At 37.7% G+C, this 24115-nt stretch overlaps 2 protein-coding genes across 2 annotated transcripts; both read right to left on the reverse strand.

Annotated features, from left to right (window-relative positions):
- Positions 1–1350: 1350 nt before the first annotated feature.
- Positions 1351–7620, reverse strand: hsp90aa1.2 (heat shock protein 90, alpha (cytosolic), class A member 1, tandem duplicate 2). Its single transcript, XM_083562283.1, has 11 exons — positions 7315–7620; positions 6058–6207; positions 5188–5554; positions 4872–5005; positions 4465–4791; positions 4197–4362; positions 3882–4072; positions 3283–3430; positions 2921–3189; positions 2482–2815; positions 1351–2072 (listed from the first exon to the last, which is right to left on the reverse strand). The coding sequence occupies exons 2-11, from the start codon at positions 6205–6207 to the stop codon at positions 1963–1965; spliced, it is 2196 nt and encodes a 731-aa protein (XP_083418409.1). The 5' UTR covers positions 7315–7620; the 3' UTR covers positions 1351–1962.
- Positions 7621–7664: 44 nt separating this feature from the next.
- On the reverse strand, positions 7665–12266 carry hsp90aa1.1 (heat shock protein 90, alpha (cytosolic), class A member 1, tandem duplicate 1). The gene is made up of 11 exons (XM_083562285.1): positions 12060–12266; positions 10859–11012; positions 10402–10768; positions 10138–10271; positions 9733–10032; positions 9472–9637; positions 9174–9364; positions 8911–9058; positions 8562–8830; positions 8134–8467; positions 7665–8035 (listed from the first exon to the last, which is right to left on the reverse strand). Exons 2-11 carry the CDS (start codon positions 11009–11011, stop codon positions 7926–7928), a joined length of 2172 nt encoding a protein of 723 aa, XP_083418411.1. The 5' UTR covers position 11012; positions 12060–12266; the 3' UTR covers positions 7665–7925.
- Positions 12267–24115: the final 11849 nt, after the last annotated feature.

Raw genomic sequence — 24115 nt, forward strand, 5'->3', positions numbered from 1 at the left:
CTATTAACTATAACCGAATTATATATATATATATATATATATATATATATATATATATATATATATATATATATATATATGTATATATGTATATATATATATATGTATATATATATATATATATATATATATATATATATATATATATATATATAAATTATAATTAACTAATAGTTTATCTTTAGCAAATATATTTGATCTTATTGATTTTTTTATTTAATGCACAATTTTCTGAGCTCTTTTATTTTTTTCTTTACATTTCACTACAAGTTGTATTCTGTATACACCTATGTTTGTGACAAATAAAAATCTTGAATCTTTATCCTGGTCAGGGTAAACCCCAAGAACCACAGGAATAATGAAATAACAATATTGCATGGCTGGGTTGCTAGTGATTTCATAATTGTAATCATTTTGATAAAAGACTTAAACTAATCCGCACAACACTAATTTCTCAATGATTGAATGCTATCCTAGTGTGAAGCTACAGGATATGTTCTTTATCACAAAACTAACATTCCGTTTGGACGGTAAAATTTAGTTACACTTGCGGAAATCACAAGCATTAATATTGTTTTTCTTAATTGTAACTAGTAATAAATTATACGAATCATTATTCCAAAAACATGCAGGTAGTCGACCTCGACCTAATGATTTACAGCTATAGTTATTATACAAAATATTGTACACATTTAAATAATGTTCACAAATTAATGTTCATGAATTTCAAATATTAAAAAAGGTGCTGTGCGACCTTTTAACTAAAATTTATTTTAGTTAAAAGTGTCTGCAAAAAGTCTATCAAAAGCTCTGTGGATACTGCATTAAATTATCTTATAAAAATAAATAAAAATAAAGGTTGTGCGTTATGGTGCCACCTGCTGCTTAAATTAAGAATCGAATAAGTGCTTAGAATCCTGACACGGATGTAAAAAAAAATCTAATCTTTAGTTAGACATGGAACATACAGTCATTTGGAAGTTTATTAGGTCCATATATGCGGTTTACACCTGCATCATTTTTTTCTGTTCGATCAGGCGGACCTTACATCTCAGCAGACTTTGTCATATACATACAATGTACTGAATGTAGCCCATCTGTTAGGCAGCATGTGTCAGCCCCCTCCAGTCTTAGCCTCGGATACTCTGCCCAGTGAAACACCTCTAACATGGCTTACAAGACTAAATCCCACTCTACACTATCTATTAATGGTAAGGAATCATCATTAAATGACCACTTTTTAGTGCTTGGTGAAACAATAACAGATTGTGTAGCCATGATAAATTATCATTTATTCCATCCAAATATAATGTACAGGATTTTACATGAATTCAGAGTCAGTCACTAATCATTTTAAATGAAATTTATTTTGTAATTGTAACATTAACTTACAATATCAGATACACTGTATTTCTCTTGCTGAAGAAAGACTTGTGGAATGTAAATAAATAAGAAAATGCACACAAATCAAAATAAAAAAAGGAAAAATAAAGGGAAAAGCTACACTTCCACAATCCTGATTTGAAACCAGTAATAAAAAGGCAAGAACATCAATATCCAAAATTAATACCAAGTGGGCTCAGTTAGCACCCAGGTACCTAGCCAGGTATAGCTGCACAATCGAGTTGCAATCTCCAACATAACATTGTATTTCTAGTATTAATGTTGCATTTATCCATCACTAACTCATTCTTTATATGATGATCTACACATTTCCAGACACAGGTTAGGTCTGGCAAGTTTTCCATTCAGTGCAGTAACAGAACAACTGTATCTGGAATATGTTGGCTTTATCTTTACTTGTTTTGATACAGCCTTAGTGATAAACACATGCATCTTTTTACACAAGGGAACTCATGCGGTTGTCACTTATGCAATGGCGGTGACCCAGGTGCATCTCAAGCCCACCAATTTAAACCTGTACAAATTTTACAGAACTGTGAACTGACAAACAATGCAGTATTAATCAACCTCCTCCATGCGGGATGTGTCGTCATCCCCTTCCAGAGGGGGCATGTCCTCGATGGGGGCAGAGCTGGGCTCTTCAGTCGACAGGTCATCCTCATCAATGCCTAAAACATATTCCAAATATTTAAAATATATTCCAAATATTTTCCTTACGTCGTAGAACGAGTTCTGAAAATCCACGAATTTTGGACGCACCCCCTATGGTACCTTAGAGAATTCATCTAGACATTATGTCACTGTAATAGAATAATGCGTTTTGAAATTTTGTTAGTGAAAACATAGTTTAAAATGTTGTTCCTAACGTTCATGAACATTCAGTCCTGCTGAATTTTAATATAATCCGCAACTTGCTGTTAGTTATGTTCCAAGTGAGAACCCGCAAATTTTCCATACCGCAAGTTCCAAACCACAAATTATTGTATGCTGATGGTATTTTCTCAGTTACTATCGACTAATTGTTTCAATGTTCCCTAGAAAACAAACTGGTGCATTTGACATGAGCTTTAAACTTACCCAAGCCCAGCTTGATCATCCTGTAGATGCGGTTCGAGTGTGTCTGAGGATCATCAAGACTGAAGCCTGATGAGAGAAGTGCAGTTTCAAATAACAAAATGACCAGATCCTTTACAGACTTGTCATTCTTGTCAGCCTCTGCTTTTTGTCGCAGGGTTTCGATAATTGGGTGATCAGGGTTGATCTCTAGATGCTTCTTAGCAGCCATGTAGCCCATGGTGGAATTGTCCCTCAGTGCCTGGGCCTTCATGATTCTCTCCATGTTGGCTGTCCATCCGTATGTACTGGTCACAATGCAGCATGGGGAGGAAACAAGGCGATTGGAGACAGTAACCTTGTAAGGAAAAAATAAAAGAATGTCAAAAGAAGTCAACTAATTCAAGTTCTACATATTGCAGCAATCAATAAAAACTGTTTTAAACGCTATTAATTTTCTTACCTTCTCAACCTTCTTTTCTAGAATATCCTTCATGATCTTGCAAAGGTTCTCAAACTGTGTCTTCTTCTCCTCCTGCTTCTTCTTTTCGTCCTCATCCTCAGGCAGCTCCAGACCCTCCTTGGTCACAGACACAAGGTTTTTGCCCTCAAATTCCTTTAGCTGCTGAACACAGTACTCATCGATGGGCTCGATCATGTAGATAACCTCAAGGCCAGCTTTGCGCAGCCTTTCCACAAAAGCAGAGTTGGCCACCTGTTCTTTTGTCTCACCTGCAACAAATTTTATACCAAAAATGTTAAATAAAACCCTGAACATGTCCACCAGAAGTACAATAATTTCATTTATAATATTACTACACTTACCAGTAATGTAGTAGATGTGCTTCTGGGTGTCCTTCATGCGAGTGACGTAATCTTTGAGGGACATCATCTCATCCCCGGAGGCGGAGGTGTAGTAGCGCAGCAGCTCAGAGAGCTTTTTCCTATTCTGAGAGTCCTCATGGATACCAAGCTGTTGGTGATAGAAAGTACACAAAAAGTAAATAACTAAACATTTTTAAATGCTAATGCAGTTTGCACAGTGTATTAAAAGTCTGCATAAACAACAATCAGCTTTGGGCAGGTTTACAGGATCAAACCAGGAAGCAGATGGCAATAAGATGACATGCAATGAGTAGGGCATATGGTGGCCTTCTCCAATTACAGTTCTACAGATTCAGTGTTCAGTTTTCAATCTATTTCTATTACACCTATTGAAGAACTTTGTATGTATACTTTGAAAAGTCGTAGTCAATAAACTAACTATGGCACTGCAGTGCCATTAGATTAAATGCTTGATTTTGACTATGGGGCACATTGATTTTAAATAAGCAACTATTTACAGTGATTCACATTTTAATACTTGGATATAAAATGTGGCATAGAAAAAAAATCCAACTATTTAAACCAGATGCATTTGATACCTTGATATTTTTGGAGAACTGCTCATAATACTTCTTATAGTTATCCTTGTCCTCTGCAAGTTCAGTGAAGAGCTCAAGGCACTTCTTGACGAGGTTTTTCCGAATGACTTTCAGGATCTTACTCTGCTGCAGCATCTCTCTGGAGATGTTCAGAGGCAGGTCCTCAGAGTCCACCACACCCTTTATGAAGTCTAAAAAAAAAAAAAGAGCAAAACTTTTGAATTTTTAATTCATAAGTAAATTCTAAATCTGTGTGTGTTGTGGGCATTTTATAGTGTATATGTACAATTTATTTGATATTATTGATTCACGCACTTAGATACTCTGGAATGAGCTCATCACAGTTGTCCATGATGAAGACTCTACGAACATAGAGCTTGATGTTGTTTTTCTTTTTCTTGTTCTCAAATAGATCGAAAGGAGCTCTTCGTGGTACAAAGAGCAGAGCACGGAACTCCAGCTGCCCTTCCACTGAGAAATGCTAAGAAGAACAAGCAGGAAGTTAGTGCTGTTAATCATCATAATTACTGATTTCAAGAAACATACTGGCAGAGTATGGCAAAGGTCAGTTTTGTAGACTCACTTTAACAGCAAGGTGATCCTCCCAATCGTTCGTCAGGCTCTTGTAGAACTCTCCATACTCCTCGTTAGTGATGTCATCAGGGTTTCTGGTCCACAAAGGCTTTGTCTTATTTAGCTCTTCGTGGTCAATATACTTCTCCTTAATTTTCTTCGTCTTCTTCTTATCGGCGCTCTTGTCATGGTCCTCGTCGTCTGAGCCGACATCTTCAATCTCTGGTTTATCAACATCTTTCTCTCCCTCCTCCTCCTCTTCCTCCTCATCTTTTTCCTTCTCTTTCTCTTCCTCAACCTCGTCATCACTCACCTCCTTGTCACGTTCTTTTTCCACCTTCACATTAGAAACATTGGTAAGTGTAAGTGTAAATGAAAATACTTTAAAAATACAATTTCATTTTAATAGCTACTTACATATAAGGTGATAGGATAGCCAATGAACTGTGAGTGCTTCTTCACAATCTCCTTAATTCGCTTCTCTTCGATGTATTCGGTCTGATCCTCCTTCAAATGAAGAATCACCTTTGTGCCACGCTTAAATAGTTCAGCTGTATGAACAGATATATATTATAATAATGTGAAATAAAAAAACTGAGCTTGCAATCACACAATCATTTATAAACGTGTTATATCATTGTTATTACAACTAAATGCTACTAATATGATTTTTTTTCACCTTGTCTTAAGCCTAAATTACAGAAAAAAAATTACATTGCTATGATATACTTACAGGTATCCACCTTTACTGTGAATGAGCCCCCAGCAGATGATTCCCAGGCATACTGCTCATCATCATTGTGTTTGGTGATCACTGTGACTTTCTCGGCTACCAGGTAGGCTGAGTAGAACCCAACACCAAACTGACCAATCATAGAGATGTCGGCTCCAGCCTGCAGAGCCTCCATGAATGCCTTGGTCCCAGACTTGGCGATGGTTCCCAAATTGTTGATGAGATCAGCCTTAGTCATGCCAATGCCAGTGTCGATGATGGTCAGGGTACGATCCTCTTTGTTGGGAATTATTTCAATTTTTAGGTCTTTTCCAGAATCTAGTTTACTTGGATCAGTCAGACTTTCGTATCGGATTTTGTCCAATGCCTAATTTAATACAAAAAAAAAAAAAAAGAAAAAGGAATTAACAAAATGAAAAATTTGTGTATTTGCTATGTACAACTTCTATTTTTACTTTTGGCATAAACATCAACATTAAAAGGGCAAATGTATCAGTCTGCACACTTTACACTATTCTATATAGTGGACTATATAACTATACAGTTATATTACAGTAACTCGCAAAAGTGAATACCATTGTTATCTAGCACTGCCTTAATCCTTAGTTGCCAGTTTTTAGAGAATAATGTCTGTATGTTGAGTTATTATCAGAGGACAGTAAATCTGCACTGCTATACAAGCTGCACTACTCTAAACTATATACAAGTTTCATTTCTATAATATTGTCCCTTGAGAAGATACAATAAAATAGTTGCTGAAATGTGAGGGGTGAACTCGCTTTTGTGAGATACTCTATATAACTATTCTGCATTTCATTTTACAATTATGACATGTGTAATGTGATTACATATTTGGACATCATTGCTTACATCAGAGGAATTAGAGATCAGCTCCCTGAGAAAGATTTCTTTGTTCGAATAGAAGGTGTTGATGATCAGAGACATCAGCTGAGCAATTTCTGCCTGGAAGGCAAAGGTCTCTGCCTCTTCCTCCATTGGCTGGTCATGTGCTTCTGGCATCTGTATGAGACAGGAGAACGGTTGAGATGCAATACACAACTGAATACATTTTATAATGTATGTTAGGACAATGTATGTGAATTAAGATTTCGAGACAGAGCGTATGTTCTGCATTATAACCTGTTGTGCATGAATGTATGGTACGAGTTAAACTGGGATTGACTCTGCTTTAAAAATGTTTGTATAAGTTACTAACCAGCTTAATTATATATTTTGAAGCAGGGGATTGAACCCATTGCTTGCTTTTGTTTCGCTGTTGGAGACAATGAAAACTTGCTGAAGGTTTCGAATTTTAACATGTATTAACTTTTCCTGTGTGTGTGTGTGTGTGTGTGTGTGTGTGTGTGTGTGTGTGTGTGTGTGTGTGTGGATCATTTTCTGGAAAAATCTGAGCACATGGCTTCCTGACGCCCCCTTCCGGCTTCCGCGGCTAACTGCAGCCTTCTAGAAAGCTCCACTGTCTCTTGTCATTTGCCAACAGCGACCATAATCAGGATCTGAGCACATCTGTCAACCACGATGACCCGCAGAGCAGACCTTCTACTCCAGGACAGTCAACTCAAGCAATCCTGCAATCTAACATCACAGCTGTTCCACATAATCAGACGATATATTTCTATTAACACCTTACTAAACACTAATCCCACTATAAGAATTAAACTCGGGCACTTGTCTGTCCTGAAGTTACACTTTATAATCATCTACAGGAGAATAAAGATCTATTTAAAATAATTTATAAGCAGATGATGTTCTGTTCATTCACATTCTCTACTTAGTTCCCCCATTTCTTTCCACCATTGGAGTGTAATATAGCAGGCAATGGCATTGCTTTAGGTAGTAGTGTATGGGATCTGGTTCACGTTCTTCTAGTTTTCCTATTCTGGATTCAGCCCTGTGGTTAGGGGTGTTCAGTCAAACCGGAGCTCGAAATTTTCCTAGGAAACCGCTTCATCACAGTTCAGTCAGGTTAAACATCTTACTGGTATCATTAGCAGACCTGGAAGTCACCTCAGCCCGTGTTTGTACAGCTGAAAGTGCGCTCCACAAATGATCTCAGAGTTGATAGAAAGTATCAGAGAAGGTTTCTCAAGAAGCTCAGCGCCTTACCTTGTTTGGTCGAAGAGTTTTTCGCTATGAAACAGCTGAGGAGTTTAAGCGCAACGCTAGCCGGTTCTGTGATGTCTTTCTTTCTCTCTCTCCCTCTCTCTCTCTCCCTCTTTCACTCTACGTGCACTGTGATGGAGAAGCAGCGCGCGCGGCGCCTTTATATAGCGCGATTCCACGGAGTGTTCCAGAAAGTAGGGGCCTGCACGCGCAGCGTCTCGAACCTTCGCAGCGCATTTCGTATGGTGCGCGGGAGCGCGCGCGCGCCCGAGGCGAAACCATCGCACTGTGTGTCAAGGTGGACATCTTGGAATAAACTTGGAGAATTCATTTATTTCACTTGGACTCTTGGCTTTGTTGCTTTATAAAATTATCTTTTATTAGAAATATTGAGTTCCATGTTTCTTTTTCTTAAAAAAAAAGTGGTTAAAGTTACAAACAGAGAATTCAAACTAAGTCACAAAATATTAAAACAAATAAAATAAAATAAAAAACAAATAAACAACAATAAATAAACTAGTTACAAACTCATTATCCCATGTTGGAAAGCTGAACTAGCATATGAATGTGTTTCCAGATAAATACATTTACATTTATTTGTGCTACAGCTAGGCCTAGTCAACTTCCTCCATTCGGGACGTGTCATCATCACCCTCCAGAACTGGCATGTCCTCTTCACCAGGCTGAATTATATCCTCCACAGCTGAATCGTCATCATCAACACCTTCAAAAGAGCATGAAGAGTATTAGAAAATTGTCTTTTAATCAAAACAATACTAATAGAATTTTTTTTAAAAAAACGAATCAAGTGTTATAACTTACCAAGACCAAGTTTGATCATCCTGTAGATTCGGTTAGCATGGGTCTGTGGGTCCTCTAGGGTGAATCCAGAAGACAGCAATGCGGTCTCAAAGAGCAGGATCACGAGGTCTTTTACAGCTTTGTCGTTCTTGTCAGCCTCTGCCTTCTCTCTAAGGGTCTCGATAATCGGGTGCACGGGGTTGATCTCCAGGTGTTTCTTGGCCGTCATATAGCCCATGGTGGAATTATCTCTCAGTGCCTGAGACTTCATGATCCTCTCCATGTTGGCTGTCCAGCCATATGTACTGGTCACAATGCAGCAGGGAGAGGCAACCAGGCGGTTGGATACCCCAACCTTGTTAGGAGGAAAAAGATGCATTATAAAAACATTTGAATAATGACCCGTATATTTAAAGTTGTTAAAAAGTATTCATGATTCTTTTTTTTACCTTTTCAATCTTTTTATCTAATATGTCCTTCATGATCTTGCAAAGGTTCTCAAATTTAGTTTTAAGCTCTTCCTGTTTCTTCTTTTCTTCTTCATCTTCGGGCAGCTCCAAACCCTCCTTGGTCACTGACAGCAGGGTTTTGCCATCATATTCTTTCAGCTGCTGAACACAGTACTCATCAATGGGCTCAATCATGTAGATCACCTCCAGGCCAGCTTTGCGCAGTCGTTCAACAAAGGCAGAGTTGGCCACCTGTTCCTTTGTTTCACCTTAGGGAAGTGGCAAAATTAGTTGGATTTGAGATACAGTGTGTATGTGTTATATATGTGAAACAGAGTCTGTTACTAACCAGTAATGTAGTAGATGTGCTTTTGGTTGTCCTTCATGCGAGAGACATAGTCATTGAGAGACACCATCTCATCTGCAGAGTTGGAAGTATAGTAGCGCAAAAGCTCTGAGAGCTTTTTGCGGTTCTGAGAATCTTCATGGATACCGAGCTGAAAAAGAACAGAAAATGTGAGCTAATTTTGGTACATGCTTTAAGCCTACTTTTTGTAAATGGTCCAAAATGTTATTTAAATATACTTTAATATAGTAGGAATGTAAATCTACCTTGATATTTTTGGAGAACTGCTCATAGTACTTCTTGTAGTTGTCCTTGTCCTCAGAAAGTTCAGTAAAGAGCTCAAGACACTTCTTGACCAGGTTCTTTCTGATGACTTTGAGGATCTTGCTTTGTTGTAGCATCTCTCTGGAAATGTTTAGTGGCAGATCCTCAGAGTCCACCACACCCTTCATAAAATCTAATAATAATAAAAATAAATAATTAAATAGCCCATGATGCTATTTTTATTGTATTTTTCTAGTGCTAATTTGGACAAAATGACAAGTGATAATTTGGCACACTTACTAAGATATTCAGGCATCAGCTCTTCACAGTTATCCATAATGAAGACTCTGCGCACATAGAGTTTGATGTTGTTTCTTTTCTTCTTGTTCTCAAAGAGGTCAAAAGCTGCTCTTCGTGGGACAAACATCAAAGCACGAAACTCGAGCTGGCCCTCCACTGAGAAATGCTATATTCAAATAAGCGATAATTGGTCAAACTGTAACTAACCATACAAAGAATACATCCAATTCGGTTAATTTTAAGTCATTTATATTAACTAACCTTGACAGCAAGGTGGTCTTCCCAGTCATTGGTAAGGCTTTTGTAGAACTCTCCATATTCCTCATTGGTGATGTCATCAGGGTTACGAGTCCAGATAGGCTTGGTCTTGTTCAGCTCCTGGGCATCAATGTACTTTTCCTTGACCTTCTTCTTCCTTTTGTTTTTTCCATCTTTGCTGTCCTCATCCTCATCAGATCCTACATCCTCAATCTTGGGCTTATCCTTGTCATCACCAGCTGCAGCCTCCTCTTCCTTCTCTCCTTCTTCTAGATCAACTTCCTTTTCTCTCTGCTTCTCAATCTAAGAAACAGATCATTTGAACAATCAACATTAAATCCATGTAAAAAGTGAAGAGAGGAACACCACAGAAGAAACAACGCTGTTATAGCATGTAGAAGCACTTACAAAGAGAGTGATGGGGTAGCCAATGAATTGAGAGTGCTTCTTAACAACCTCCTTGATACGTTTCTCCTCAATATATTCTGACTGGTCCTCCTTCAGATGAAGAATTACCTTTGTGCCACGACCAAGAGGCTCACCTGTAAATATGAAAAAAGCAGCATATAACGTAATGGAATATTGTTATATCACAGCCTTGATAAATGTATAATTATAATATTCTTTATTTAGTATTATGCGTTTTTTATGTATGTGTGCATGAAGTCCTACCATTGTCCAGCTTCACTGTAAAGGAACCCCCTGCTGCTGACTCCCAGACATACTGTTCATCATCATTGTGTTTAGTGAAGACTGTGACTTTTTCAGCTACCAGGTAGGCTGAGTAAAAACCCACACCAAACTGACCAATCATGGAGATGTCAGCTCCAGCCTGCAGAGCCTCCATGAATGCTTTGGTTCCAGACTTGGCGATGGTTCCCAAATTGTTGATGAGATCGGCTTTGGTCATTCCAATGCCAGTGTCGAAGATGGTCAGGGTACGCGCTTTCTGGTCAGGAATGATTTCAATCTTCAGATCCTTGCAGGAATCAAGTTTGCTTGGATCTGTCAAGCTCTCATATCTGATCTTGTCCAAAGCCTGTACAAATGAGGTTTTGATTAATTCAGACAACCATGTTCCCACTAAATCCAGTCTGTTTCATCTGTTATCTCTGAGTGTAAAACTTACATCAGATGAGTTGGAGATCAGCTCTCTGAGGAAGATTTCCTTGTTAGAATAGAAGGTGTTGATGATCAGAGACATCAACTGAGCAATTTCTGCCTGAAAGGCAAAGGTCTCCACATCCTCCTCCATCATGGGCTGGGCAGCTTTCTCAGGCATCTGTGTTAATACATGGAAAAATTTACAAAAAGTAACTATAAAAAATCTTACACATTTAAGTAATTTATTTTCATAGTATTTGTATGTTTAACACCGTTTATTATGAAATAATATTTGAAATATGGCTTATGCTTATTTTCATTAGTCTTATTTAATAACAATGTTTTAATTAATATATTTGGAATTTTTTAACACATTTATTACATTTAAAATATATAACATTTAAAGACATTGTAATTATGTCTTCTTGTAAAATATGTTACTATTATACTTAATATTGCTATTAAAGTATTTATTAATCGATGTTTGTGGACGTAAAAAGTTTGTAGATTATTTTTAAATAATCTTTTTTTTCAATGATTTTAAAGAAGAAAACATTTCAATCAAACCATTTCTGAATTAAATTCCTGTCTTAAATAGTTGAAGGATCAGGTAAATGAGACATAAAGTGGCAGCTGTCAAGATTCCTCCAGAAATATGACACCAACTGCATGTGAAGGTTTTTTTTTTTTTTTATGTGTCCAAAGCCCGTCTTATAATTATAATGTTATAAATGATGTAAAATACCACTTATTGAAATGTTCAAAGTTGCTGCAATTCAATCTGTCTATTTTGGATTTTTTGCATTTTATAGCCTGTGGACTTTTAAATACTGGCGGCAGCTGCCAGGCAGCCATATTGCCATATGGTCTGTGCCATGTGCTCTCTGACTGACCTTACTCATTTAAATAATAAAGCTGAAAACATTGCATTGCCATTTCATTGAAAACATAGAACGCACTGTAGTAATATAGAAAACGTCTATTTTTTATAAAAGTGTGATTAAAATCTTTGAAAGCTATGAAATACCAAGTAAAATTAATGTAGAATAAAATACAATGGGTAATTTAATAAAAATATTGTAAAACAATTATCAACTATGTATGTATTACAAATCTATAGAAGTTAAAATTATTCATTTTAATATTCATATTCATCAAATGAATTGTAAAGTAACTTTAAAACCTCAGCAGAGGTCTGCAGTTTAAATTGCTTTAGCCACTTACCTTTTTTTTAAATGTCTTCTATATCAATTGATTTATGAATCTCCTTGCATATGAAGGTTTACTCAGCTCGTGGTGAGTCTTGCAATGTCTTGTCTGTTGTGTGCTCTCTCTTGAATGCTATCTGCCGTTCTGAAGGCCCACTTCAGTCTTTTTATACTATGAGGACACCTTTCTCGAAACTCCTATCCCGAATGTTCCAGAAGGAATACCCCCCCTGGTAGATATGCAATGCACGGAAGAGTTTTAGTTCGGGGGAGGTCTTTGTCCATAAACCATGTGTCCATTTAGGGTCAAGCAGTTACAGGAGGTGTCTGTCAGTCACAGCAAGCACCATTCTGACAGTCTGTGGCACATGGGGCCTGTAAGTGGCACAGCTGTGAGCAGAGCTTATTTTACAAATGTAGAGTGGCCACATTTTAGTCAAACTGCTGCAAACTTAACTCAGTTGTAACATAGTTAAATTCAATGTGCAGATATTTACAGTCCAAACAAATGCCAGCGACAGGCCTCATGGTTTAATCATTTATTTTGAAAAGTAACATTATAGTATTGTATATAGTATTTAGACAATATTATTTATTAGTATTGTTTAAACACTTGCAAAGAGTAAATGTTGCTGAGGTCCTGTTTTGCTCAAGATTCTAAACTCTTTATCAGTCACACAGTTTAGAATATTTTTCATCATCTTTATTCAATGAGTCAACAATGAAAACATTTTAAAAGCAAGGATTATAAAATATAATTTTTTTTTAATGCAAAATAAATTTTTTATTGTTCTAAGAATACAAAACACTAAATGCATCCTTCATATAAGAAATTATGAAATGTTTTGAAATACAAAATTATTTTGTATACTTTTATACTATTATAGGAAAGATATTGCTGTCTCAATTTGTCTCTTTCTCACTAAATCACACACACACACACACACACACACACACACACACACACACACACACACACACACACACACACACACACACACACGTTTGATGGTAACCTATTTACCTATATACAGTGGGTACGGAAAGTATTCAGACCCCCTTAAATTTTTCACTCTTTTTTATTTTGCAGCCATTTGCTAAAATCATTTAAGTTCATTTATTTTCCTCATTAATGTACACATAGCACCCTATATTGACAGAAAAACACAGAATTGTTGACACTGTTGCAGATTTATTAAAAAAGAAAAACTAAAATATCACATGGTCCTAAGTATTCAGACCCTTTGCTCAGTATTTAGTAGAAGCCCCCTTTTGATCTAATACAGCCATGAGTCTTTTTGGGAAGGATGCAACAAGTCTTTCACACCTGGATTCAGGGATCCTCTGCCATTCCTCCTTGCAGATCCTCTCCAGTTCTGTCAGGTTGGATGGTAAACGTTGGTGGACAGCTATTTTTAGGTCTCTCCAGAGATGCTCAATTGGGTTGAAGTCATTGCTCTGGCTGGGCCATTCAAGAACAGTCACAGAGTTGTTGTGAAGCCACTCCATCGTTATTTTAGCTGTGTGCTTAGGGTCATTGTCTTGTTGGAAGGTAAACCTTCAGCCCAGTCTGAGGTCCAAAGCACTCTGGAGAAGGTTTTCGTTCAGGATATCCCTGTGCTTGGCCGCATTCATCTTTCCCTTGATTGCAACCAGTCGTCCTGTCCCTGCAGCTGAAAAACACCCCCACAGCATGATGCTGCCACCACCATGCTTCACTGTTGAGACTGTACTGGACAGGTGATGAGCAGTGCCTGGTTTTCTCCACACATACCGCTTAGAATTAAGGCCAAAAAGTTCTATCTTGGTCTCATCAGACCAGAGAATCTTATTTCTCACCATCTTGGGGAACTCCATGCGGGCTTTCATGTGTCTTACACTGAGGAGAGGCTTCCGTCGGGCCACTCTGCTATAAAGCCCCACTGGTGAAGGGCTGCAGTGATGGTTGACTTTCTACAACTTTCTCCCATCTCCCGACTGCATCTCTGGAGCTCAGCCACAGTGATCTTTGGGTTCTTCTTTACCTCTCACCAAGGCTCTTCTCCCCTGATAGCTCAGTTTGGCCGGTCGGCCAGCTCTAGGAATGGTTCTGGTCGTCCCAAACGTCTTCCATTTGAGGATTATGGAGGCCACTGTGCTCTTAGGAACCTTAAGTGCAGCAAAAATTTTTTTGGAAGCTTGGCCAGATCTGTGCCTTGCTACAATTCTGTCTCTGAGCTCTTCAGGCAGTTCCTTTGACCTTAATGATTCTCATTTGCTCTGACATGCATTGTGATCTGTAAGGTCTTATATAAACAGGTGTGTGGCTTTCCTAATCAAGTCCAATCAGTATAATCAAAAATTTGAATACTTTCCGTACCCACTGTACATATGTTCATCATAAACATTTCCTCTCAAGTTTACTACATATGTTCATTATTGGCATTTCCTGTCAAGTTTTGTCATAACAGTTATTTTGACAACCAAAGTTTTCTACAAAACATAATATAAATATCATAAGCCATTATTAGTAAATCCCATTTAATATTTCATTTTTCATTTTAGATTAAAGTTTTATAGCAGCACTACTTGGACAGACTTCCAGGTATATATCAAAGAGTTCGTTTTGATATTGATGAAATCAGAGATATGATATTGACACGGGATAATATTGATCAGGACATTTTGGGGGATGACTGTTAATATCTCTTATAATGTAAGTGTGAGAAGAACTAACTTGAGAAACAACTACAAGTGAATAGAAATTAACATATTGGTACAGTGTAAGAATGATAGAAACCTGTAATATGTGTTTTTATTAAAGATTTAATCACAGCACATTCTCCTGTAATCATTTTGTTCTTCAAGGTTCCAGAAAAGTCCAGCATGATCAGAGCAGTAATTAGCGCATGCGCACTACTGCTGGGTAACGTTTCCTTATGCAAACTGGATATCGGCGTTTCCAGAACTTCTAGTACACTTTGTAATGTTCTGGAAATCTCGGTGAAGAAAACGGAAAATTCTGAGCATGCTCTTCTCGTAAATAATCACCTGAACCCAAGACTGTGCACTGTTTTAAAGCTCAATGGCGGACGCTGCATGTAGTCTCCTCTTTTCTTTATCATTGTACTATGAATGGTGACTCTCATTCTTCTTTCTCTTTTCTTTTTTTTTTTAATAAACAGCAGCTGATCTACACTTTAAAGTCCAACAAGGAGCACTGTGCAGTTTGCAGCAAACATCCGGGAACTCGAAGGCTCAAGAGGAATAAACCACGTGAAAAAAGCAGATAGAGGATTATGTCCATACTGAAAACACAGGTGATCTGTTTGTTGGATTGAGTTATTGTTTAGTATGGCGGATTACAAAATCACGAACTATGAATAAAATTGCACATACGAAGCAGATTTTTTCCCCGTGTTGCTACCCCGAGAGACAGCGCATGCGCGGGGCATTAAAGGGAAGTGAGCAAGAATAATGATAAAAAGCGGTATTAAAGGGGATTTCCTATCGCCTGTAAATAATTGGAACAACAATTACACTCTCTGAAACTCAACCCAACCTATGTTGAACGTACAAGTATAAAATACATTAAAACATTTCATATACAATGTTAAAATACACCAAATTTACATTCATTTTAGCAATGTCTTCCAGTTATGATCATTTAATATGTAATATGTTTAATAACGTGTTATTAGAACTTTCTGCTGTGAGAAATCAATCATAGAATTATTAGTTCATTACTTTGCATTGTTGATCCCAGATACCTAGACTCATCCACCTTCACCTCCTCTTCTCCCTGCAACTGTGCCACTCCACTGCCCTCCCTCTCATTCACACACTCCTACTGACTTTCATTCCCATTTCTTTCCAGTGCTTACCTCTCCAGGCTCTTCTCCACCTGCTCTATACTCTCACCACTAATCACAATATCTTCCCCAAACATCATAGTCCACGAAGACACTTGTCTGACCTCGTCTGCAAACAGGAAAGGGCTCAGAGCTGATCCTTGATGCAGTCCAACCTCCACCTTAAACCAGTCTGTCATTCCTACTGCACACTTCACTTCTGTTACACTGTCCTCATACATGTCCTGGACCACCCTCACATAGTTCTCTGACACACCTGATTTCCTCATACAGTACCACAACTCCTCTCTCGGCACCCTGTCGTACGCTTTCTCGAAATCCACAAACACACAATGCTACTCCTTCTGACCTTCTCTATACTTCTCCATCAACATTCTCAAAGAAAACATTGCGTCTGTAGTGCTCTTCCTCGGTATAAAACCATACTGTTGCTCACAGATGGTCACCTCTTCTCTCAGCCAGGCTTCCACTACTCTTTCCCATAACTTCATGGTGTGACTGATCAACTTTATTTCCCTGTAGTTACTGCAGGTCTGCACATCTCCCTTATTCTTTAAAATCTGTACCAGCATACTCCTTCTCCATTTCTCAGGCATCCTCTCCCTTTCCAAAATCTTGTTGAAATAATAATAACTACAACAAATAGAGAAAAGGCAGCTATAATCCCCCCCCCCCCCCTTAAACACTTACCGCTTATTGGACGAGACATCTGTCACTCAAGACATACAGGAAGTAGAAAGTCGATTCGTGTGTGAATGGAAACGTTTATTTGATTATATATTTTACATTCAAATAACAATATTGGGAAAATGGTTTGAAGTGAGCGCAAATTCACATATGTACAAGAAACAAATTTAGATGCACAATTTCTGATTATCTTACACGCCCTGTATGTCGTGAGTGACAGGTGTCTTGTCCAATCAGCAGTAAGAATTCCATTCGCAAACTATATCTTTTCAGATTTATCTGATTTGTCGTTGTGCTTTCTTATTTTTTTTATTTTGGTTTTTATTACTCATCGTGACCATAATTTGGTAGTTTTTCCATGGATTTTTTTTTATTGTGTTTTCTTTTTTTTTTTGCACTTCTTGGCCACCGTACCATTACATAGAGTTTTACTACACAATTAGGATTCCTCATTCATGCAAAAGACACATGTGCACAGTAGATGGCAGCAACATATCCTACCACTATATACTACTAGATAGATAGATACACACTAGATAGAAACACAACCACATTCCCTCCACATTTGATTCAGCATACATATAAACATGCATAATGTTTTTGTTTAGTTCTCTGGTAGGTACGTTTACATTGCATTTAGCAGCCATCGTAACTACTGAGCTAACACTCTGGTATTGGTACTTGTACGAACATATGAAGCATGCATCCTTTTGCCATTAGACATAGACAAGGGTTTTTTTCTGGTCATTGCCATTAAATGCCCCTGTTTTGTATAACTTTAGTTTAAAGTTGAACATTTCCCTATTCTACCACACTTAGTTCAGTCACGTTCTACCTTATTAATTTAGCTGATGAGCCGATTAACATGCAAAACTGAAATACTTGTAGGACCTCAGGGGGAAACACATTGTAGAAATACATGGATCTCTAGTGTGGATGCTTGAACCTGCTGAGGAAAAGCAGATGCTGTTGTTGGGGTTGTGTCTGAAAAATAATGCTCTGCAATGAAGTACTGGTCAGACACCCACTTAATGATTATTATTAGATTGTAGTCCTCCCATTTAATATTATGGGTAAGCAGCAATAATTATGTCTATAAAACATCATCTCTGGGCAGTTGGCTGACAACAGCTTTATTCCTATGCGCTCAGTATGAATACTGTGGAAACGCAAACAGACCCAGCTGACACAATAGATGCTGGCCTGATAAAAAATTCATACTGTATGTGACAGCAAATATGGTGAGATGGATCTTGTTTTTTCTGTCAAATCTGACTGTTAGGAATTTACCTCAATTTCTTGAAGCTGTCTGATATTAAAAGCCGACTTATTACTTTATTACTTTATTTAAAGCCTTCTTATCACTTGTAACTAAATTTACTAGATTTTTCTTTTTTATTCTGGAGTAAATCAAGTCAAAAGTATTATGTAGAATAAAAAAAAGAAGTACAGATATTTGAACACCAGACTTAAGTACTACGATGCTAACTGTACATTACTTTTCACTTCATGCATTAAACAGCCATTGGCTTCAGAAGATCTTTGATTTGACTTGAAATTGAAAGACAATGGCAAGATTTAAATTATATTTGCATCATTAACCTTGTGTTGTAGGTTTTAAAAGTGCATTTTATTTTTACTTTCAGATTTCTCTTCCAACATATTTGATGGTTGATGGGCTGATTTGCTTCGTCTGATGCCATAATGAAGTCTGTTTACATGTTGGCTTTGGGAATTATTGGACTCTACAAACAGTAATAAAATACACAACACTCTCCAGACACAAATTCATATGCATGTACAACACTAGATCAGTGGAGTACAATCTCTGATTTTTTTAGATTTACAGCATATATACTGTAATGGTACATGACAGGATGAGGTTTGTTCACTGAGGTGCTGGAAGATTTAGCTGTTGAGTATTAGCAAGGGTTAGGTGAGAGGTTTTACAATCTCATACTGGAGCCTCATCCTGCAGCCACACAAACTACATTCAGTCTAAGCACTTTGGTTTGTTTGTAAGCTGTTTTACATTTTTTGCAAATTACATGCAAATGATATGCAAAATGTAAAACTGAAGCTTTAAATTCAACTAGCCAGCCTTCGCGCCCCACGCCGCCCATGACCCTGTCGCCGGTTCACCACTGTTCTTTCTTTGGAGCACTTTTGTTAGATACTGATCACTGCAGACCAGAAACATCCCACAATAGCTGCAGTTTTGGAGATGCTCCAACCCAGTCGTCTAGACATCGTATTTTGGCCCTGCTTCTAACACATCAATTTTAAGGACAAAATATTTATTTGCTGCTTGATATACAGTACAGACCAAAGGTTTGGACACACCTTCTCATTCAAAGAGTTTTCATTATTTTCATGACTATGAAAATAATGAAAAGGTGACCGGATGGACTCTACATGCCTGGTTCCCACCGTGAAGCATGGCGGCGGAGGTGTGATGGTGTGGGGTGCTTTGCTGGTGACACTGTTAGGGATTTACTCAAAATTGAAGGCATACTGAACCAGCATGGCTACCACAGCATCTGGCAGCGGCATTCTATTCCATCCGGTTTGCGTTTAGTTGGACCATCATTTATTTTTCAACAGGACAATGACCTCAAACACACCTCCAGGCTGTGTAAGGGCTATTTGACCAAGAAGGAGAGTGATGGGGTGCTGCGCCAGATGACCTGGCCTCCACAGTCACCGGACCTGAACCCAATCGAGATAGTTTGGGGTGAGCTGGACTGCAGAGTGAAGGCAAAAGGGCCAACAAGTGCCAAGCATCTCTGGGAACTCCTTCAAGACTGTTGGAAGACCATTTCAGGTGACTACCTCTTGAAGCTCATCAAGAGAATGCCAAGAGTGTGCAAAGCAGTAATCAAAGCAAAAGGTAGCTACTTTGAAGAACCTAGAATATGACATTTTTCAGTTGTTTCACACTTTTTTGTTATGTATATAATTCCATATATAATTCCACATGTGTTAATTCATAGTTTTGATGCCTTCAGTGTGAATCTACAATTTTCATAGTCATGAAAATAAAGAAAACTCTTTGAATGAGAAGGTGTGTCCAAACTTTTGGTCTGTACTGTATATCCCACCCACTAACAGGTGCATGATGATAATCCTTGTTTTTTACTCACCGGTCATAATGTTTTAACGTCATAATGGTATGCCTGGTCGGGGTATTGAAGGACAGCGTATCTTTTATTTAAAACTGGAGCATTTAAATACCAACGAAAATCACTAAAGTAAACTGTGCAGTACGAAAAACGAGCAAAATGCAAAACCTTTTGCACCTGGTGCACAAGAGTTTGGCGACACGACTCGCACAATTTAGCCAGCTCTGTTTCACTGAAGTATTTTCTCCCAGGCATCTCTCCTTAAAACTTGAACTGGTACCATATCCCTGGCAACGTAATTAGTGACAGCATTTGTTATCTTGCCATCTGTCGCTTTTTTTTTCTGTCAGATGGAACTTTTTTGCTAAATGATGCCAAAGTTAAATTTTATTATTTTCATAATCCTTATATTTAGTTTGGTGAAAAGTTTGAAGGTGGTAAAAGAGATCGGTCATCTTTTGACTAACATCTGACCTTTTAAAACCAAGCCACCTCGATGCTAGTGATTACGATCCATGTCCAGGAATTAATTCTTGCATGGATTGGGAGATTGCTGGTGTGTATTCGGTGAACACTTCATGCAGCGTTATGTCTGGTTACTGAAAACGAGTGACATTCTAAAAAAAAAAATAATATAATAATTACTATGCTATTGCACACTAAGTATCGCACACCCCCTAGCGGTGACTCTGGGATACGCACACATGAAATGTATCCACTTGTGTGTACCTGAGTTTTTGAAGTGAATGTATACAATCTGTATAGAATTAAATAATTCATATTTTAATCTAATGTATAAATTTTTCATATCCTAGCAGAATGTTTTGCACATAGTTCTCATACTTAAAACAGTCCTTTTCGACATCATCAAAACTAGTCACATGTTTAGAGGCTACTGAATTCAATTGTACTGTGGAGTATCAGCAGATTCTGAGGAATTGCCAATTATTGAACTATTGATTTAAGATTGAACTTGTATCGTGTGGAGGACTGGTTAATATATTAATTATTAAAATAACAAGCTTAAATAAAGTATCTGATAACTGTTTGGCAGTCTTAAATAAAAGAAAGAGCTGAAGACAGAATCTCTTCATGAGGCTACTTCTTTATTCATGATAGTTTGGAAGCAAATCCATAAATATTCCAGTTTTCTAAATATAGTACTGAGTTATTTGCGCTCCACACAATTTACATAATTATCTATTAGTTACAAAAGACATTCTTTTCCTAATGCAGCTCCTACTCACAATGTTCACAGTGTTCTCCCTGCACATCCTTCCCAGTGTTATCCTTATAGGCACCACTCAGGGTCAAACGAATCTCAGAGTCTCTGCTTTTTTACCCTAACAGGCCTTATCGACAAAACACGGTGACCCAATGTTTTCTCCTTCAGATAACTCAGATACACAGAATGCATAATAAGGCATCAAAAGGCTAACGGCAGCCCGAAACATCTCAACACACGCATACATATCTAACGTTTTTTACTGCTATGCACTTAATCATGGTATCAATCATAAAATAATCTATGCTCTAGATAAGTGCTTTTGTGGGTATTTGATGAACACAAAATTCAACCCATGAATAATTCTGGCCATTATTCATTCTGGTCTCTATTTTAGGCAATATGTAGAAGTATAATGAAATTTGGTGTTTTGTCTTTTATTTGTGTTGCACCTGTGCATATGTGTGTATTCACAAGTTACACTGGTTTCCCATGTCATTCATTTTTTAATCAACAGATACTCAGGCACAAAGGTAGACATTTTTATATAGTTTTAAATTATTTATTTTTTTACATTACTTACTTTTTTTCATATATTGTATTTCTTTCATGTCTACAAGTTGGACAGTTGTAAAAAGCATTTCACTATATGTCATACTCTGTATGAATGTGTATGTTATAAATAAAATGTGAATTTGAATACACCCATACTGAGTGGGAAAAGTCTCTAAACCTGTTACAGGCCCAAGCAAAGGCAACTTCCTTCGGCATGACATAATCAATACCATATACAGTATATATAAATATAATATATATATATATATATATATATATATATATATATAAATATAAATATAAATATATATATATATATATATATATATATATATATATATATATATATATATAAAAATATAATATATATAAATATAAATATATATATATATATATATATATATATATATATATATATATATATATATATATATATATATATATATACAGTGAGGAAAATAAGTATTTGAACACCATGCTATTTTGCAAGTTCTCCCACTTAGAAATCATGGAGGGGTCTGAAATTGTCATCGTAGGTGCATGTCCACTGTGAGAGACATAATCTAAATAAAAAATCCAGAAATCACAATGTATGATTTTTAAACTATTTATTTGTATGATACAGCTGCAAATAAGTATTTGAACACCTGTCTATCAGCTAGAATTCTGACCCTCAAAGACCTGTTAGTCTGCCTTTAAAATGTCCACCTCCACTACATTTATTATCCTAAATTAGATGCACCTGTTTGAGGTCGTTAGCTGCATAAAGACACCTGTCCACCCCATACTATCAGTAAGAATCCAACTACTAACATGGCCAAGACCAAAGAGCTGTCCAAAGACTATAAAGACAAAATTGTACACCTCCACAAGGCTGGAAAGGGCTACGGGGAAATTGCCAAGCAGCTTGGTGAAAAAAGGTCCACTGTTGGAGCAATCATTAGAAAATGGAAGAAGCTAAACATAACTGTCAATCTCCCTCAGACTGGGACTCCATGCAAGATCTCACCTCGTGGGGTCTCACTGATCCTAAGGAAGGTGAGAAATCAGCCCAGAACTACACGGGAGGAGCTGGTCAATGACCTGAAAAGAGCTGGGACCACCGTTTCCAAGGTTACTGTTGGTAATACACTAAGACGTCATGGTTTGAAATCATGCATGGCACGGAAGGTTCCCCTGCTTAAACCAGCACATGTCCAGGCACGTCTTAAGTTTGCCAATGACCATTTGGATGATCCAGAGGAGTCATGGGAGAAAGTCATGTGTTCAGATGAGACCAAAATAGAACTTTTGGTTCATAATTCCACTAAACGTGTTTGGAGGAAGAAGAATGATGAGTAACATCCCAAGAACACCATCCCTACTGTGAAGCATGAGGGTGGTAGCATAATGCTTTGGGGGTGTTTTTCTGCACATGGGACAGGGCGACTGCATTGTATTAAGGAGAGGATGACCAGGGCCATGTATTGCGAGATTTTGGGGAACAACCTCCTTCCCTCAGTTAGAGCATTGAAGATGGGTCGAGGCTGGGTCTTCCAACATGACAATGACCCGAAGCACACAGCCAGGATAACCAAGGAGTGGCTCCGTAAGAAGCATATCAAGTTTCTGGCGTGGCCTAGCCAGTCTCCAGACCTAAACCCAATAGAGAATCTTTGGAGGGAGCTCAAACTCCATGTTTCTCAGCGACAGGCCAGAAACCTGACTGATCTAGAGAAGATCTGTGTGGAGGGTGGGCCAAAATCCCTCCTGCAGTGTGTGCAAACCTGGTGAAAAACTATAGGAAACGTTTGACCTCTGTAATTGCAAACAAAGGCTACTGTACCAAATATTAACATTGACTTTCTCAGGTGTTCAAATACTTATTTACAGCTGTATCATACAAATAAATAGTTTAAAAAATCATACATTGTGATTTCTGGATATTTTTTTTAGATTATGTCTCTCACAGTGGACATGCACCTACGATGACAATTTCAGACCCCTCCATGATTTCGAAGTGGCAGAACTTGCAAAATAGCAGGGTGTTCAAATACTTATTTTCCTCACTGTATATAGTACAGACCAAAAGTTTGGACACACCTTCTCATTCAAAGAGTTTTCTTTATTTTCATGACTATGAAAATTGTAGATTCACACTGAAGGCATCAAAACTATGAATTAACACGTGGAATTATATATGGAATTATATACATAACAAAAAAGTGTAAAACAACTGAAATATGTCATATTGTAGGTTCTTCAAAGTAGCCACCTTTTTTTTTTGATTACTGCTTTGCACACTCTTGGCATTCTCTTGATGAGCTTCAAGAGGTAGTCACCTGAAATGGTCTTCCAACAGTCTTGAAGGAGTTCCCAGAGATGCTTGGCACTTGTTGGCCCTTTTGCCTTCACTCTGCAGTCCAGCTCACCCCAAACCATCTCGATTGGGTTCAGGTCCGGTGACTGTGGAGGCCAGGTCATCTGGCGCAGCACCCCATCACTCTCCTTCTTGGTCAAATAGCCCTTACACAGCCTGGAGGTGTGTTTGAGGTCATTGTCCTGTTAAAAAATAAATAATGGTCCAACTAAACGCAAACCGGATGGAATAGAATGCCGCTGCCAGATGCTGTGGTAGCCATGCTGGTTCAGTAT

This window comes from Silurus aristotelis (assembly GCF_946808225.1).
Source record: "Silurus aristotelis genome assembly, chromosome: 15".
NCBI classification, from domain to species: domain Eukaryota; kingdom Metazoa; phylum Chordata; class Actinopteri; order Siluriformes; family Siluridae; genus Silurus; species Silurus aristotelis.